This window comes from Lepidochelys kempii, chromosome 3 (genome assembly GCF_965140285.1).
Source record: "Lepidochelys kempii isolate rLepKem1 chromosome 3, rLepKem1.hap1, whole genome shotgun sequence".
NCBI classification, from domain to species: Eukaryota; Metazoa; Chordata; order Testudines; family Cheloniidae; genus Lepidochelys; species Lepidochelys kempii.
The window spans coordinates 82532136-82551841 of NC_136382.1; the positions used below are offsets into that span (position 1 = coordinate 82532136).

Here is a 19706-nt window from a genome sequence, read left to right on the forward strand (position 1 = left end):
GGGGTCTCAGCAGGGAGGTCTGGGTGCTGGAGGAATGGGGCTTGATGGGGTCTGGGTGCAGCTAGTTGGGGGTCAGTGGCGTGGGGGTCTGGATGTGGGGGCTCAAGTTGATGCAGGGAGTTCGAAGCTCATCAGGGTGGGGGTTTGAGTGCAAGGAGCTCAGTGGGGGTGGTCTGGTGCAGGGTGGGGGTCTGAAGTCAGGGGTCTGGGTGCAGTGGGGCTCTAGATGCAGGGGTTGAGGTTCAGTGGGGTGGGGTTCAGGTATGGAGGTCTTGGGGGGAGGTTCTGGGTTTACAGTGTGAGGCTTGGCAGGGGTGCCTGGGTATGGAAGGTCCCAGATGCACGGGGGTTGGGCAGATGTGGGAGCAGCTCCCCGTACAGTGACCCCTCCCCCCTCCCCCAGCTGAGGAGCATGGGGATAGGAAAGAAGGGAGGATACTGAGCTTCCTGCAGCTGGAAGAGGTTTCTGAGGATGGGCCTGACACAGCCCCAGCCACTCCCTGCAGGGGAAGAGGAAGTCCCATCCTCTCCAGCCCAGCCAGGACTAGCAGCTGATCCCAGCTCAGGGTAGGAATCATAGAATATCAGGGTTGGAAGGGACCTCAGGAGGTCATCTAGTCCAACCCCCTGCTCAAAGCAGGACCAATCCCCAACTAAATCATCCCAGCCAGGGCTTTGTCAAGCCTGACCTTAAAAATATCTAAGGAAGGAGATTCCACCACCTCCCTAGGTAATGCATTCCAGTGTTTCACCACCCTCCTAGTGAAAAAGTTTTTCCTAATAGCCAACCTAAACCTCCCGCACTGCAACTTGAGACCATTCCTCCTTGTTCTGTCATCAGCTACCATTGAGAACAGTCTAGAGCCATCCTCTTTGGAACCCCCTTTCAGGTAGTTGAAAGCAGCTATCAAATCCCCCCTCATTCTTCTCTTCTGCAGGCTAAACAATCCCAGCTCCCTCAGCCTCTCCTCATAAGTCATGTGTTCCAGTCCCCTAATCATTTTTGTTGCCCTTCGCTGGACTCTCTCCAATTTCTCCACATCCTTCTTGTAGTGTGTGGCCCAAAACTGGACACTGTACTCCAGATAAGGCCTCACCAATGTCGAATAGAGGGGAACGATCACGTCTCTCCATCTGCTGGCAATGCCCCTCCGTATACATCCCAAAATGCCATTGGCCTTCTTGGCAACAAGGGCACACTGTTGACTCATATCCAGCTTCTCGTCCACTGTAACCCCTAGGTCCTTTTCTGCAGACCTGCTGCCGAGCCATTCGGTCCCTAGTCTGTAGCGGTGCATGGGATTCTTCCGTCCTAAGTGCAGGACTCTGCACTTGTCCTTGTTGAACCTCATCAGATTTCTTTTGGCCCAATCCTCTAATTTGTCTAGGCCCCTCTGTATCTTATCCCTACCCTCCAGGGTATCTACCTCTCCTCCCAGTTTAGCATCATCTGCAAACTTGCTGAGGGTGCAATCCACACCATCCTCCAGATCATTTATGAAGATATTGAACAAAACTGGCCCACTGGAGCCACTGTCTGGGGTGTCTCCAGCCCTGCTGTGATTTACCTCTCCGTCAGCTGCTCCAGGTGCTTGAAACGATGTACCTGCACAGCTAGGGAGTAGTGTGTGACTGCTCTTGCAGCTTCCCTTTGATTCCCTGTCAGTCATTTTTCTGCAGGGAAAAATAACACTATCATTTCTGAGGGGAGTTGGTTGTGGGGGGGGCTCCGGGCTGAGGCAGGGGGTCGGGGTGCAGGAGGGGGTGAGTTATTTGGTTGAGGGCCCAGGCTCTGGGCTGGGGTTTGGGTTCTGAGTGTGTGGCTGGGGATGAGGGGTTTGGGGTGTAGGAGGGGGCTCCAGGCTGGGGGGGTTGGGGTGTGGGCTCCAGGAGGGGGGTTGGGTGTGGGAAGGGGCTTTGGGCTGAGGCAGGAAGTTGGGGTGTGAGGGGGTACAGGCTCAGGTGCCAGTTCTGCGGTGGGGCCAGAAATGAGGGATTCAGGGTGTAGGAGGGGGCTCCGGCCTGGGGCAGGAGGTTGGGGTGCTTGGGATGTGGGCTCTGGGAGGGAGTTTGGGTATGGGAGGGGGCTCCAGGCTGGGACAGGGGGTTGGGTACAGGAGGGGGTGTGGGCTCCATGCGGCACTTACTTCAGGGGGCTCCCCAGCAGCAGTGACGTCCTCAGCTCTGAGGCGGAGGTGCGGCCAGGTGGCTCTATGCAGTGTGCGCTGCATCCACCCACAGGTGCCAGCCCCACAGCTCCTATTGGCTGTGGTTCCCAGTCAATGGGAGCTGCAGAGCTTGAAGCCCCCCTGGCTACCCATATGACTTGGAGTCAGAGGAACATGTCGCTGCTTCTGGGAGCCTCATGGAGCCAGGTAGGGAATCTGCCAGCCCCACCAACTGGACTTTTAACAGCCTGGTCAGCTGTGCTGATCGGAGCCGCCAGGGTCCCTTTTCAACTGGATGTTCTGGTCGAAAACTGGTCACCTGGCAACCCTAACTATGTAGTTTAAATCAAAGAGGCATAAGGTTCAAAACTTCTTGAAGGAATTGTGAGTTTTAAAATGCACAATTTATCCTGATGCAGAGGGCCAGCATAAGGGTTATGTACCACTTAAGTCCTTAAAATAGGGCTGAAGTGGGACTTGGCTAGCACAAGGCTCATGCAATAGTCCTCTGCACTGGGGTGAATTTCACTGAGAGGTAGGAGAAGAGTGACTTGGCTAATGACAAAGTGAAAAAAGAACTGAATATGCAACATGGGAGGAGGCTGCACAGGATTTTTCTTGGTGGGACTCTCTTGCTATGAACTGATTGGGTGAAGAGAGAAGAAGTAAAATCAGATTTGCGTGCTTTGCAAACTAGCAAAAAATCATATACAGACTAATATAGTATCCCTGGAACTCCGAAACATTGCCTGACTGAAATCTGTTTTTACACTCTGCCTGGACTCTGAGAGCTGAACCTAATTTGCATGAAATTGAGCAAATTACTCCCACTGCAAGGATCAAGATGGAGCATGGCCTGTTGGTAACTGTAGTCTGTGTGGGTTGCATTTCTATTAAGAAGAAGGGTGGCTGTGAGCTACGCTGTAGAACTCCATGGTATGTATATGGCCTGCAAGCCACACTTTGGCCTCTCCCAAAGGAGGGAACTGCTTTTTGTAAGCACTGTAGTTTTGCAGTTCCAACTCAAAGCATATTTTCTCGTGAGGTGGTGGGGATACCAGTGCAAGAACTTCCTGTACACACCATGGTTTATATCAGATTTGAGGGGCTCCAGCCTATGTGGCTATCTGTGGAGTATTTATCTCCTATAAATACTTTACAATTATTTCACAACACCAGAAGGGAATAAGAAACCATTTTTATAAGCTCGGTTTTGTTTTACAAATTCTATTTAGTCCTCTCCACAATCAGCCACGTCATTTAAAGGACTAGTGCTAGCTAAATTCCTTACTCAGACAAAATTCCCAGTGGCTTCTAAGGACTGCAGGATCAGGCCCTATGTCAAAAATTTTCACAAGAGTTATTAGTATATAAATGGATGAAATCCTGGCCCCACTGAAGTCAATGGGAGTTGTTGCTTACTTCAGTGGCATGAGATTTCACACAATGATTTTTGAGAGGGTTTCTTGGTGGACTCTGAATGTGCGTAACTAGAATTTAAAAAGTAAATGGTGGTCTTCATATGCAGATTCTTGGAAAAGGTTTTTCATATCACCATAATGTTGGAAGAAAAGCTAAAACAGGAAACTCACTGGTAATGTGTGAGTATTAATAATTATTTACACAGTGCCATAGCTGTATACAGTATTTTACAGACAAATAAACCTATGTTTTTTTCCATAAAGGGTTTATAATTTTTTTCAGTGGAATTTCACAAGTTATTGCATAAAATTAGTTTCTGGAAGACAGAACAGTGTTGTTGATCTGGAATAATAGTATGGAAGGTGCAATAATTTAATGAGTAATTTATTCTTTCTCACATCTAAATTATTTAATTCCTGCCACAGTTCTGGAGCATTTTAATGTTTGTCTGATGATGCCCACTTTAATCCCAAAATATTTATTTGTGTAAATCTTATGTTTTAGTGTAGACAAGCTAACAATGCTTTCCAGCCATTCAGAATTGCTGAGTATATGATATTATTAGGACCAGTTCTAGTCTGAAAACTTGGGGAGGAAAGAGGGATATCTACTTGATCTTTTTCACCATGCTAAATGTGAAAGGTGAGAGAGAGAAAACTGTTAGCCAAGGAATCCTGATCTACTGATCTCTGATCCAGCAGTTCTCAAACTGTGGGGCCTGACCCCATTTTAATGGGGTTACCAGGGCTGGCATTAAACTTGCTGGGGCCTGATCACTATCACCCAGGGCCGGGGCCCAAAGGCTCCAGCCCTGGGTGGCAGGGTTCAGGTTACAAGCCACCTGCCCAGGGCTGAAGCCCTTGGGTTTTGGCTTCCTCTTCACCCCACCCACCCGGGGTAGTGGGGCTTGGGCCTTGGCCCCAACTTTGGGGTAGTGGGGCTCAGGTGGTCTCAGGCTTTGGTCCTCCCTCTTGGGGTCATGTAGTCATTTTTGTTCTCGGAAGAGAGTTGTGGTGCAATGAGGTTTGAGAATGGGACCTATTTGTTGCATGCTCTTTCTTTGAAATTAATTAAATATAAATATTCCAAAACTAAATTGGTTTAGATAAAATCTAGACTGACTTTGTTCATGAATATAAATGTCAAGACTGTCAATATGCGACCTGAACATAATTTTAATGTTAATAAATAACTAATATCTGTGCTTTCCCTAGTCAGCATGGTATCTAATGATATTAATTTTTTTCTAAAAGAAAATGACCAAAATTTTCCAACTAAAATTAGGGCCCTAACTCCATATTTAGGCACCAGAATATAAGTAGTTTCATTTTTAAAAGTGCTGAGTACCCACAAATCAGAACTTGAAAATCAGGCCACTTAACATTTGGGTGCAGACAGTTATATTTAGGCCTGGTGACTTCAAAAATTTTGGCCAATGTTAAAAAATAGCTATGCTATTGGACAGTATAGTTCCCATCAGGCTGAAGCATTGTCTAATGTATTAGATCATAAATGAATCTCAAAGGAGACAAATGATGTGGAAGTCTTATTTGCTATCTTCAATACTTTCCTCCTACTGTAGAGCCAAATCTCTTTTTCTTGGGTGGAAGAAATGCACCGCGTGCCTGCAATGGAGGAGCACGTTGACTGAGCAAGCATTGCACAAGCGAGTGACACAGGGCCCTGGGCAAACGGGCTCAGCAGAAAACAACATGATGATGTATAATTTGCACCCTGGACATGGGTAATGCAAACCTCTCCCTTCCTGTGCAATAGACGGTGGCCCTACTCCTGTGCTGCTTTCTCGGTGGGGAGGGGTTGTCGGTGATGGTTTGAGATGAGGGAAGAGGGAACAAACAATTAAAAAAAACAACTCGGGAAATCGTTGCAGCTCGCTCCGCGGGGAAGTTGGGAACCCCCGTGACTGGGAGAAGAGGGAGGGGTTTGCAGCATCAGCTGCTGCTAGGTGAAGGTAGGAGGTCCTGGGGCAGCCCACGGCTGGTCCCCAGGAGGTGCTGCGGCTCCCGCTGTCTACGTTAAGGCACCGGGCTCTGGCTACAGCCCCCTCATTCGCTGGCGAGTTCTCGGCTCGCCCACCCGCCGCTCCGGCTCCGGCAGCGCTCGGCATGGAGAAGGGGGGGCGCAAGCGGTTCGGGAAGCTCTTCCACTGCAGCGAGTCTGAGGACTCGGAGCCGGAGATGGGCGCGGAGACGCCGTCCACGAGGCGGGACCGGCGGCAGGTCGGGAGCGGGAGCGGGAGCAGCAGCAGCCGCCGCAGCCCCCCGGAGCGGGAGCCCAAGAAGTGCTCGGCGTTCAGCCACTGGCGCCCGAAGAAGAGGCAGCACCTGGGAGAAGGGGGCGGCATGGCCTCGTCTCCCCCTTCAGCCCTCTGCGCCACCCCGGATCCCGGGACCTCCACAACCAGGTAATAACCCCGCTCACCTCGCGTCCCGCTCTGCCTCCCTCACCTGCCGCCCACTCCCGGCAGCGGCTCCCCTCTCCGAAACCTGCCGGGCTCCTCCCTGGGCAGCCGCCCCCTTCCCCGGAGCGCAGCCAGTCCCCTGTCCACCAGCGACCCCAAATCGGGTACGGTGCCTCCTCCAGCCCAGAGACTGGCACGGGGAGAGAGGCTGGCGTTGGAGCCCCCCCTTACCTCTCCATCCGTCCGGTCCCACGGATGGAAGTGATTCGCCGCATACAGGCTTCATATGCTTGAACCTTTGAGGGAATTAGAGATGAGCGAAAACAGGACCCGTTTACCATTCTCAGCCAGGACCAGGTATGAACCACTGCTAGTTTGGTCAAGCAAAACTCTACCGTTGTGAAGTTCAGTCCAGTTTTGGTCCCCCTCCTGATTGATTGGAGTGTGTGTATGTGTACCTGAAACGCACATGTCTGAGATGTTCATGTGCTTACTTTGACCTGGGAATCGATGTAGTTCCCACAGTAAATGGACGAGACACACTTCAGCCAAATTATTGGGGAATTACTTAAGTGGGTGTTGTAGTCTCAAAAGGCTGTTTACAGGTGAGGGTAGAGCATTTAGTTGCACAGTATTCACATTTACAAATACAGCTGGCTTTCCTTGTTTCTAGAAGAGAATGTTTAGCTGAAATATAGTTGCTTACTTTCAATAATCCTTTGAATAGAAGCAAGGACTGATAGTGTCAACATGTTTTGTGTGTAAATCAATAAATGTATTAATGCGCAGAAGTAGCAGTCACCCTATGCCTGAGGCAGGAAGAAACTTCCTGGGTAAAAAGGAGTTCATAAAATGCACATGATGTATTTTCAGGAGCTGCCCTAATCGTCATTGACTTGGTCCATGTTCTTTCTCCACTCCTAGGCTCAGCACAGAAATGGGGAAGGAAGAAAACAGGGCTTTAAAACTCTTTTCCATGGCATTTCCCCATATTTTCAGCCCCCAGTATAAGTTGGAGCAAACCTCAGGGCTCCAAAAGCTCTCAGAGGGCTGCCCTCCTAGTCAGAGTGCAGTATATTCCAACCATGCTCTCCCTTCGTTTCCTGGCACACACCTCTTTTATAATGGAGATCTTCCTTGGCATCACTTGCAGCCCCTTTATGCTGCTGGAGCTGTAGGGTAATTGAAAAACAGGCCCTTTATATATTTAATGAATTCATGGTTGGTTACAGCAAATTTGGGTGCGTGTTCCAGACAATACATTTCAGACCTGGACTCATATGAACAGCAAAGTCTAGGCAGTTGGGAATCAGTAGTGTTAGTGTTATGTGGATTCAAAAGTGTCCAAAGTAAAATATACATTTCTCAATTATCTATATTTAACACCTGAGAAATGTTCATATATGGGAGGGATATGTCTTTGGGTGTATATAATATTTTTACAAAATTAAGGGTAGTCAAGTGTACCCATTAAAAATGTTGACTACTGCTGTTTGCATTTGAATGTGTATATGGAACAACTTTAAATATTTTTCATATATTTTTGTACAAATAGTAAAAAGCCTCTTGTAGAATGATTGATTGAAATAGAAAATGTGTTTCATAATACTGTTTGACAGCCAAATTCAACTTGAAGCTCATTGATGAGGACACTTACAACAACACATAATCTACTTCCTTTCTGCCCCCAAAAGGCAGAATCCAAAATACAGCTTTTTATAACCTTGGTAAGAAGAGTCAAAGACTCAGTGAAGTACTGAAGGTCCCTTGCTATGGAGGTGTTCAGGTAACAGGTTCATGGGTACTAATACAAAGCCCAAAGAAAATAAATAGATGAGATTAAAAAGTAGAAACATTGTAACAGGTCCCAATTTCATACACCTGACAATGTCAGTGGGAGTTTTGCGTGCATAATGTGTATGATACTTGGTAATGACAAAGTATGAACAAACCCCACTAATTACTAGACCTTGAAAATGACAGGTTTATAAACATCACACAAAAGCACAGCTTTTTGTTTCCTGTTCCTAGGGCAAGTCATTTTTCTATTGACTGCATTGTGGGACAGATTAAGCCCCTAGTTATAGCAAAGCTACTAGGAAGAATATTTGAAAACATCTTTTAAGACAAATGTACATGTTTGTCTGCATCACTTCCTGAATAAAACTGGCCTTCTTAGAAGAATCTAAATATTTGTCCCATTAACCTGTAGTTTTGTATCATCACCAAAAAAAAAGTGTGTGTGTGTGGGGGAAATGGAGCAAGGAAATTGTTGTAAATTTTAGGCTATGCCACTCAAAATTATGTTTTCTCAAAGGAGTTTTGTATTGTACAATCTGTTTCAGTTTGAACATTGCTTTTCAATATATTTTGTGCAAGCACCTGATTCTTATTAAATTCATTGGCTAGCCATGAAAAGTGTATCCACAGTAGGCCAAAAGAAGACTTTATAACCTAAATTAATGTATATGTTAAATAGAGCTCATTTTTAAAATTTGAAGTGCATAACAAACAGTCACATTTTGTTATGGGACAGATGTTCACTCAATTAATTACAAATGTGAAGGCTTGATGTTCAAAGGTACCTATTCAAAATGAGCATGGGAAGTTTGCATTTAAATTTAGATTTAAAAAATAAGTAGTTGAGTGGCAGTTGTGGGGCATGTTATAGTTGCGCACAGTCAGGATATGGAAAAATAGTTTTGTTTTTTGATTATTTTTGGTTAGCTGTCATTTTTTCTTACTAAGAGATTGTCTATCCTGTGTAGCAGCTGCCAAACTGGACTAAAAGATTTTTAAAAATCTGGATTTCTTTAAAATTGAGGCTGCTACTGCAGAATATTGTGCCTCAGCATTGTCTTGGCCTCGTACTTCCTTTACTATTGGACTTTTAAGATTAACTTAGAAAAGCCTGATCAATTCTTCCCTGGACTATCTTCACAACAGTGACTCTTGTTATCTCTGGTAAGGAGAGGACAGCTATAGAAGTGGATACGTAACACAGCTGGGTCAGATAGTACCAGTTCAGAAGAAACTGGAATGGAAAAAATGCTAGAGAACAATAAATTCTTATGTGTATGAAGAAGAATGGAAATGTTAGCAAACCAGGCTATACTAAGATATACTAGTTGGGATTACCGCAAGTGTGAAGGATACGTACCCAAGGAAGGATGATAGGGTTGCCAACTCTTGAACATTGGATGGCAAAAATAGGCATATTTTTAGAGAGGTGATTATAGAATTACATCTCTGAAACTGGTTGGTGCAGAGGATAACAGAAATATCTATACTGTGACAGACAGTTATATCTAGAAATAATGACAAAAATGAATTTTCCTTAATCTATATTAACTATAATTGGAAAACGCAACTAATCAATCTAGACTGATAATACAGGCTAGTATAACAATTGGTCTAATGATTCACTGTTCGTGAGGCAGATGCTAATTCGAAAATACATTCTCAATGTGCATTACTTCTGTCATGCTTCAAGCTTCCGCAATTTAAAAGAAACTTTATTTGGAATAATTAACACTTACGTATTCTGTGTTTATCTTTGCTGAACGATGATATGGGGAGGCAGATAGAATTGTCTGCAAAAGTTTGCATTTGCATATCTGAAGGATATGATCATAAAAAAAGCTTTGCGCGGGTAGCTGCAAGGCATCCATCTTTTTAGCATCCAGGTGCTGGAATATAGAAATTTATAGTAGCATAACACTGAATTCCTAAGGTACCCTCCATTTCTCTCTTTGAGTTTGGCTGCCTGAACCCTCTTTCTCTTCTCTGATGTTCTTTAGTTTCTGTTACTGAAGAAGTGACAGCGCAAAAAGGTGAGTTTTGCAATCAAATCTGAAGATGGTTGGGCGTGGGCTAAATCAGCTCTCACTGTGTAGGGAGTTCCACAGAGAGGGCCCCTTTACTGAGAACATCTGCTCTCCACCTCTCAAAAAATGCTACGTATTTCCCACTCTGTTTAGCAGTCCCTCTGGGTCTCAATTGAAGGAGTGGTTTCCAGGGAAGACTGATCCCAACACACTGAAGACTTTAATAATCAGGACCAGGACCTTAATATGGACTCAAAAGTAGACAGGGAGCCAATGGAAATCCTGTAGCCTTGGTGTTGTGATTGTTTGATAACGCTGATAAATGGGCCTACAGACACTGTACTTTCTGAAGTTTTTTGTCTGGTCCTGATTGTCAGCAGTAGATAAGAACATAAGAATGGCCCTACTGGGTCAGACCAAAGGTCCATCAATGGGATGTTAGATGGGGTGAGATCTGAGTTACTACAGAGAATTCTTTCCTGGGTATCCGGCTGGTGAATCTTGCCCGTATACTCAGGGTTCAGCGGATTGCCATATTTAGGGTCGGGAAGGAATTTTCCTCCAGGGCAGATTGGAAGAGGCCCTGGAGGTTTTTCGCCTTCCTCTGTAGCATGGGGCATGGGTCGCTTGCTGGAGGATTTTCTGCTCCTTGAAGTCTTAAACCATGGTTTGAGGACTTCAATAGCTCAGAGATAGGTGAGAGGTTTATCGCAGGAGTGGGTGGGTGAGATTCTGTGGCCTGCATTGTGCAGGAGGTCAGACTAGATTATCATAATGGTCCCATCTGACCTGAATATCTATGAATCTATAAGCCCAGTATCCTGTCTTCTGACAGTGGCCAGTGCCAGGTGCCCCAGAGGGAATGAACAGAACAGGTAATCATCAAGTGATCCATCCCCTGTCACTCATTCCCAGCTTCTGGCAAACAGAGGCTAGGGACACCATGCTTGTCCATCATAGCTAATAGCCATTGATGGACCTATCCTCCATGAATTTATCTAGTTCTTTTTTAAACTCTGTTATAGTCTTGGCCTTCACAACATCCTCTGGCAAGGAGTTCCATAGGTTGACTGTGTGTTGTGTGAAAAAATACTTCCTTTAGTTTGTTTTAAACCTGCTGCCTATTAATAGCATTTGGTGCCCCCTAGTTCTTGTGTTATGAGAAGTAGTAAACAACACTTCCTTTTCTACTTTCTCTACACTAGTCATGTTTTATAGACCTTAATCATATCTCCCCTTAGCCGTCTCTTTTCCAAGCTGAAAAATCCCAGTTTTATTAATCTCTCCTCATGCAGAAGCTGTTCCGTACCCCTAATAATTTTTGTTGTCCTTTTCTGAACCTTTTGCAGTTCCAATATATCTTTTTTGAGATGTGGCGACCACATCTGCACACAGTATTCAAGATGTGGGAGTACCAGAGATTTATATAGAGGCAACATGATATTTTCTGTCTTATTATCTATCTCTTTCTTAATTATTCCCAGCATTCTGGTCACTTTTTTGACTGCCGCAGCACATTGAGTGGATGTTTTCAGAGAACTATCCGCAATGACTCCAAGATCTCTTTCTTGAATGGTAACAACTAATTTAGTCCCCATCATTTTATCTGTATAGTTGGGATTATGCTTTCCAATGTGCATTACTTTGCATTTATCCACATTAAATTTCATCTGAAGAGTTATAATAGTACAGTTATGAGCCAGCAAATGCCCAGATTATAGCAGCAAGGGTCTTGGCCAAATGGAATGGATGTAATCATCTGCCAAATTGGAGTTGTTACTACTGTTACATCCCTAGTTTCAAGGAACAATAACTTATAATAATAATCAGAGATTTAAGTGTCATGACAATTTCAGGGCAGATATCTGAGCAGCCTCTGATTGTTTGCCCTTCTGGTCAACTACTTCCATTTTTATCTAAATTAAGCTTGATCCAGCTGGTCTTCATCTAGATGGTGAATTCTTGCAGGCAGAGTGGCATCTGTCCATAGCGATGAAGAGGTCATCCCACAGTGGCTTGACAGAAAGAAAAGCAGTTAATTAAGGTATATAGTGGCATGAAATTTAGTAAAGGAAAACTTAGGTCAAATATCAGGAAACTTTTAGATTATGGAATATACTTTACCCCAGACAGGAACAACAACTCAGCAATATATTGTATGGAGATATAATAGTTCTTCTCCATATCTAATTTCTTTGACTTCTTTTTTTCTATTCTTTGCTTTAACTTCTGTATGAGGAGAACTGTGGGAACCATACTTCAAGGTCTGTATATTATATAGCATTTTGTTGATAGATTAATTGAGGCTTGTTACTAGCTGACTTTTACCCTTATCTTAAACAAGAATTTTTAATAATATGAGACTTTGGCAATTTTACTAAGAACAATTTTACTGAACTGTAATGCTCTTAACTGCATTAAGCTAACTATAGCAAAATATGACCCCAATTCTGCAAACACTTAACTGTGTGTGCAACTTTACATTGTGAGTTATCCAGTTGCAGTCAATGGAACTACTCACATGCACAAAGTTATGCATGTGCTTTGTTTGCAAGATCAGGCTGAAATGTCTAAAGGTGTTACTAGTTACATTCACTTTGCAAAATTATACTTGGGAATAAAAAATACATAATAAACTATCCTGAATCATGCCATAAATAAGCAAAGTGCTTTAGGAATAAAAATATACTACTAGTATTGCTCTATAAAGTAAAGAAAAACAAATTCTGATAAAATGTCAAGTTATACCTCAAGAATCAAATACTGTACTTAGGGTTTTTTCTCAAGTATAGTGTGACATGGTCACTTTGTGAATGACGCATGAATGCTTTTTAAACGTATGTCTCCGTAGAAAGATACGAAGGTAAGTGGCAAGCTGGAACAAGTCCTCAGTGCTGTTCATAGAGTAATAATTGCACTGAATTCATAGAGGGTGAAATGTACCCTCTTATGAAAGACTTATGTAAGAATGTCTGTGCCCTGAAAGCCTGCAGTAACCTTTCACAGGTTGAGGGTGACATGGGCAGAGTTGCCTTGTATAGAGGCTTCTATGCCTCATTTGTACTAGGGTTAGGTTATGCAGTGGCTCCAACTAGACCAGTGTGAAGTAGAGCATGATACTTTTCACTTATATTATTTAATTAAAATTGGCATTTATGTTTGGTATTTATTTTTGAACTTTACCAAATAGTACTTCTAATAATTAATGATCTGCTGCCTTTAAAATCAATGGAAGTTTTGCCTTTTGTTTTAGTAAAGTGGGAACAGGATCTCACTCCCAAATTCTGTATCTTCAGAATTCTTTAGTTCAAAAATATCAAATTATGGTATATACACTATTTTTTGTAAAATACATCTAAATTATCACTTAAAACCGTGCTCTTGATGTCAAAAAATGAAACCTAGTGAATGGACTTTGCCATTCACATACATAGGAATCGTCCATATCTCTTTGAATATGACTTAGAGAGAATCTGTAGAATTAAGATTGCCCGTACAACCTTAATTTGGCCCCCGTGTGCATGTGCATTATGATACAGCCTTGAATTACATGATCCCATACTATTTTTTTTCCACTGGATCCATGCTTCATTCAGTGCAGAGGATGGGACTGTGTTCCAGGAATGAATCATGGTTGTGTATTGAAAGAGGCTGTTGTCTATTGGACCTCTGCTTCATTTGTTGGAGAAGCTGGAAGGTGTGTGATGAATGAGGCAAAGAACTGCAGGCAGAGAAATGATGGTCTTGTAATTGACTGCAATCCTGGAGAATTGGACTCTACCCTGGTCTCTGCCACAGAGTTCCTGTATGATGCTGGACATATCATATAAACCATAGTTTTTATTGGTGGCCCCTGTGTGTTCCTCATTTTCTTGGCACCCAAACTGAGGCACACATGGTCTGATTTGCCAAATACTAAGCACTCGCGAATATAACTCAGGTTAATGGGAGCTCAGTTCTCAGCATATAAAGTGCTATAAAATACTGAGTACTCTGTAAAATCTGGTCCTTGGATTCTCAGATTGGGCACCCAAAATTAGTGGACAATTAACAATTTTGGCTTTAAACTCTGTGATTTGGTTCCCCATCTGTAAAATGGGGATAGTAATATCGCCTCAACTCACCAGCATGTGGTGAAGATTAATTAATTAATGTCTGTAAAGAACTAAAATACTGTGGTGAAAGCACCATAAAAAAAGCCCACAAAGAAATTAATAAGTCTATATTCAGTGCAGGGTGTGGATGGTTTATTTTAGAGCCACACATTGAACGCTAAAGTTAAAAATAAATATTGAATATCTACCCATTCCGTGATCACTGTCCAGCCAATGCCCTCCCTTCCCTTCTGCTCCTCTGTCTCTTATCTTCCTCTCCCCTTTTCTGCTCCTATCTGCCTCCCCACTGCTCCCATTCTTGGGTTCTTACACCCCCTCTCCCTCTGCACTCCTTGGTGCGAGCAGGGAGGACAATGAAAACACCAGAGAGAACCTCCCTGATCTTAATCCCTGTGCCTAGTGCCACAGCAGCACCTGGCAGCCAGGAAGAGCAATTGTAAAGAAAGTCCTGCTCAGTCCTTATAACTCTGGCTAGAGCAAGCTTAGTGCTGATGGAATCTCCAGGGAAATTAGCTGCCAAACTCTAAAAAGTGCCTTTACTGAGCATGTGTCAGCTGTGATTTTTTTTCAGTGGCTCATCAGGTGTGTAGATAACTTTTTTTTATGTGGAGGGCTGAAGTAAATAAAATAACATAATAGCTGTTGAATATCGCTTCACTGAGTAGTTTTGTACCGTGATTAAATTTGTCTACTTTTAATAAAGTGCGATAAACTTCTGTTCCAAACTCATTATTTCCTTTATTTATTAATGTAATCCCTAAGTTTTTGGGGGCCTAATGCTCTCCTAAAGCCCTCAGTTGTCTATACTCATGCTCATAATTTAAGTAAATTTGAACAAATATTCACAAGGATGTCATGAGGCTGGAGCATATATTACATGTTACATGTTTTACATTTGAGATAAATTGTCTTTTACAAGGAAAAAAACAAGCCGAAAACAGTTTGTCAGTCGGCATAACATCAGAGCCCAGAAACATTTTATGCTTATTCTGTTCTTACCGAGCAACAGTTAACATTTTCTTTTAATCCAAATGTTCTTCAGCTAAGATAGACTGCTACCTGAATAAGCAGGCTCCTTTTCTGTTTCATGTTTGAGAACTATGGCTCTGTACAAGAATATATTGAATATTCTTACAGGTTTTCTTGCAATCTATGGTTTTGGCAAACATGTGTGTGAACTTTCTGATTTTAAAGTAATAATTTGTTGCTTCTTTTTTATGCACTGTTCCAAAGGGCCCATTTGGTAAGTAAGATGAAAATACTTTGCTCTGAATTGGTGACTTGGATTAGAGTCCAACTCCCTTCATCTGCACATATTACTTGATAAAGGAGACAGCACACAAGTTATACTAATGTTACACAGAGGAAACTACATTAAAAGAACATTATTAATGTTGCTAAAGTCAAGCACTCAGAAGGTAAGGATTACCAGATTTAAGGTTGCCTGGGCAACCTTAATTTGGCCCCCTGGTAAATTGTAATTAAAGACTGTATCCTAGCATTTAATTACAATTCACTAAACCAAGTGCCACCTTCACACACACACAGCCTTTAGTCACTCCCACACTCACATTTCCTTCCTTCCTGCCAGACTCCAGAACCAGTCTCCCTCTACCCTTCTCAAAGACTGGATTTAGGGGCAAGTGACCCGGGCAACTGCCTGGGTTCCTGGACTTGGAGAGTGCTGGGCTCAGGATGCTGTTTTTGTTGTTAGCGACAAAAGGGAAAATAGAACGTTTGAAGTAAAATGTTTTAGGTATTCTGTATGTAGATTCATTTTTCACTACGCTCCTAGAGTGTTCTGGACCTTTGTAGAATCTCATGGAACCTTCCAGACTTTTTGAGAACTACATTTTCTTGAACCTCCTAGAATGTTGTCAGTCATGTCCTCGTGGGTAAATAAGGGGCGGGGCATCACCAGTCAGTCAGTGAGATATAAGAATGAAGTGAAGTGAGAGCCCAGCTGTGATACTGTGAACCTTATTTTATTGTGTAATTATGAAAGTGGACTTGTATTTTAAGACTTGAAGATTGTAAGTAATGAATAATAGAGGACATATTGGAAAACATAATCCTAACTATACATATACAATGATGGGGTCTAAATTACCTGTTACCCCTCAAGAAAGAGATCTTGGAGTCATTGTGGATAGTTATCTGAAATCATCCACTCAATGTGCAGCGGCTGTCAGAAAAGTGAACAGAATGTTGGGAATCATCAAGATGTGGTCTCCCCATCTCAAAAAAGATATATTGGAATTGGAAAAAGTTCAGAAAAGGGCAACAAATTATTAGGGGTATAGAATGGCTTCCATATGAGGAAAGATTAATAAGACTGGGACTTTTCAGTTTGGCAAAGAGGTGACTAAGAGGGGGATATGACAGAGGTCTAAAAAATCCATGAGTGGTATAGAAAAAGTAAATAAGGAAGTGTTTACTCCTTCTCATAATACAAGAACAAGGGGCCAACAAATGAAATTAATAGGTGGCAGGTTTAAAACAAACACAAGAAAGTATTTTTTCATGCAATGCACTGTCAACCTCTGGAACTCCTTGCCAGAGGGTGTTGTGAAGCCAATACTATAACAGGGTTCAAAAGGGAGCTAGATAGATTCATGGAAGATAGCTCCATCGATGGCTATTAGCCAGGATGGGCAGGAATAGTATCCCTAGCCTCTGTTTGCCAGAAGCTGGGATTGGGTGACAGGGCATGGATCACTTGATGATAACCTGTCTGTTCATTCCCTTTATGGCACCTGCCACTGGCCACTGTCAGAGGACAGAAAACTGGGCCTGATGGACCTTTGGTCTGACCCAGTATGGCCATTCTTATGTTCTTGTACATAATGAGATGCCAGAGAGATCTATCAAACCCCTGTCAATACAACAATATAAAAGAAATACTGTTACTTTTGCCATGCTTAAGACATTATGATTGATGACTTTCTCAGACTGCAGAACATAGTATTATGGAGAGCAAAAGTCTATCTGTTTTCCCCTATAGAAAATAAAAGATGCCCCTGAAGAAACCTTCAGGAGCTCAGTATAGGAAGTGAGAAGCTCAGTTGCAATCTAGTTTGCAGCCACGGGCAAATTTGATGGAAAAATATCTGAAACAGAACAACATAGACCAGGTTTTAGGCAGTAGTGATCATCCCTGTGCAGAAGAAATTAAGGAGTGAAGTGTAAATGGTGGAAGTTCTATTACTAAGGAATTAGCAGATTTACCTGAAGATAAGGAATGGAAATGTGAGGAAAGTGATGGAGAATAGTCCAGTTTTCCTGGTGGCATAAAGGAGAGTGATGATAAACAAGAATGTGGCTCACATGAAAAGGAGAGAAACAATAAAGAAGATTCAGCCTCGCATAATGACGGAACCAGCAATGAGAAAAATTGCACACCACAAATCGATATGTCAGAGGCTGCTTTATGGCTGGCAATCCTAAACTCTACTGATATCAATTGTACAATTTTGAACTGTCTGGGCAAAACTGAGGATATAACGTTTCCAGTAAATGAACAGAAGTGACACTTCTCAAAGTCATACTGCAAAAGAGTGCTCAAGAATGGTGAGAAACTGAATCAGCATTGGCTAGTTTACTCAAAATCAACAGACAAAGTGCTCTGTTTTTGTTGCAAAATATTTGACAAGTATGCCAAATCGTTGCTTGTGCTTTCCATGTACAATTACTGGCATAACTTAGCTAATGCTCTAAAGCAACATGAAAAGTCACCCGGCCATTTTACAGTCAACTCCAAATGGATGGAGGTCGAGTCCAGACTCCAGCTGACTAAATGCATAGACTCAGAAAAAACAAAACATTATTAATGTAGAAACCCAGCATTGGAGGAATGTGCTTGAGCATCTGTTCTCAATTACCCTGTTCCTTGCAAAGAATAATTGGGCTTTCTTGGGCTCATTGGATAAATTGTTGCCTGAACATAATGATAATTTCCTCAGTTTACAATTTCCTCAATGTAGGAGCTCCTTGGGAAATATGACGATGTCATGTGTGAGCACCTACATTGAGTGCTTCATAAAGAAGCTATGGACCATCACTGTAGCAAAACAATTCAAAATGAATTGATTGACCTTTCTGGCAAATGTCATAACCATACAGCTAAGAGTAGCCTAGAATTCCTCCTTACCTGTAAGGGGTTAAGAAGCTCAAATAACCTGGTTGGCACCTGACCAAAAGGACCAATGGGGAAAGAAGATACTTTCGAATCTTGGGGGGAAGGCTTTGTTGCGTGTGTTCTTGGGAGCAGACAAGCATCAGGTCAGAAAACTCCTTCTCCTATAAACCATCCTAAAAGTCTCTCATATTACAAAAATTGTAAGTAAAAGGCAGGCAAGGCATGTTAGATTATCTTTTGTTCTGCTTGTGAATTTTTCCTTTGCTGGAGGGAGCTTTCTTCTTGTGTTGTGGCTGCCATTCCCTCAACCTGGTTGTGTCAGATGCAGCATCATTATCTTTAGACTTAGTATCTCTCTTTGGAGTACTGCAAAGTCTTGTTTTCAGCATCAACTGAGGTGGAAAACCTGCCAGGGCTGGGGGACAGGCACCCCTGGACCTGCCGGACCACAGGCACCCCTCCCCAACCTTCCCCAGCCCCAAATCTGCGACGGCGGGAGAACAGGCACCTTCCCCTGGCCCCAGCCCAGCCTTGCCACAGCCGGGGGAGAGGCACCTCTTCCCCCACCAACCCCAGGTGCTTCTGGGGGGGAGTCCTCTCTCCCCACCATAGTCCTGGGGAGCCCCACTGCACCCCAAAACCCTCATCTCTGACCCCACCCCAGAGTCCTCACTCCCTTGCACCCCAACCCTCTGCCCCAGCCCTGAGACCTCTCCAACACGCTGAACCTCTCAGCCCTGGGGCTTCAGTCACACATCACCTCCATATTGGTGCACATAACAAAATTCATTCCGCACATGGGTGGGAAGAATTAGAGTGAACACTGGTGGACTCATCATCACTTGGAGTCTGAGACAAAATTAGATATCTTTCTGAAAGGTATGCTTTAATTCAGTTTCTGGGAAAAACTTTATGGCCTTTGTATACAAGAGGTTATACATGATCTTAGTGGCTTCTTCTAGCCTTGGGGGTCTATGAATTTGTAGTCAGAATCAAGAAGGACAATATGAGTTCTGTAATGCTTGTCATCAAGAGCCATTTTTGCCCATCATCTGAAGCGTTTGGAGTCTCTAAGGATGGTCTAACTTTCTCTATTCTAGCTTCCCTGCAGGGTGTATTTTCCTATGGAGCAGCCTTTGGTGGCATAGTATTGGTTTTCCACTGTTTTAATGTCCTTGCTGCTGCTATTTGGGATTTCATAGTGGGCATCCCACTGATGCTAAAGAGAAACACAGTAATCACCAGTGCTGAGGGGTTATTTTACACCTTCACTGAGTCATTTAATGAATAACCTGTAATACACGAAACAGCACATATGCATGGAATGTTGGAACAGTATAGTATGTATTTCATGAGCCCAAATAGAATGATCTTTAGTACACAGGAAGTATAATTAAAATATTATCAGTGCATACGTTATATGGCCACCTCTATTTTAGAAGTGGAGGCCTTGTTTTTATGGTCCACCCTAAATCACTGGTTGTGTTCCAGCAAATTGTTAAGGATTTTTTTTTGATGACATAATTATTTGTTTTAGGCTGCCTTTGACAAAATGGCTACTATGTAACTTGTTTGTGACCCTTCCATAGTTAAGTGCAGAAGCTCAAACAAAAA

The 19706-nt window shown here is 43.1% G+C and overlaps 1 protein-coding gene across 1 annotated transcript in view; it reads left to right on the top strand.

Annotated features, from left to right (window-relative positions):
* The first annotated feature begins 5716 nt into the window (after nucleotides 1-5716).
* Nucleotides 5717-19706, top strand: part of CRYBG1 (crystallin beta-gamma domain containing 1) — a 149697-nt gene continuing 135707 nt past the window's right edge. The window contains exon 1 of the mRNA XM_078852148.1: nucleotides 5717-6015. Within this exon, the coding sequence (XP_078708274.1) occupies nucleotides 5717-6015 (299 nt within the window). The remainder of the gene's footprint in view (nucleotides 6016-19706) is intronic.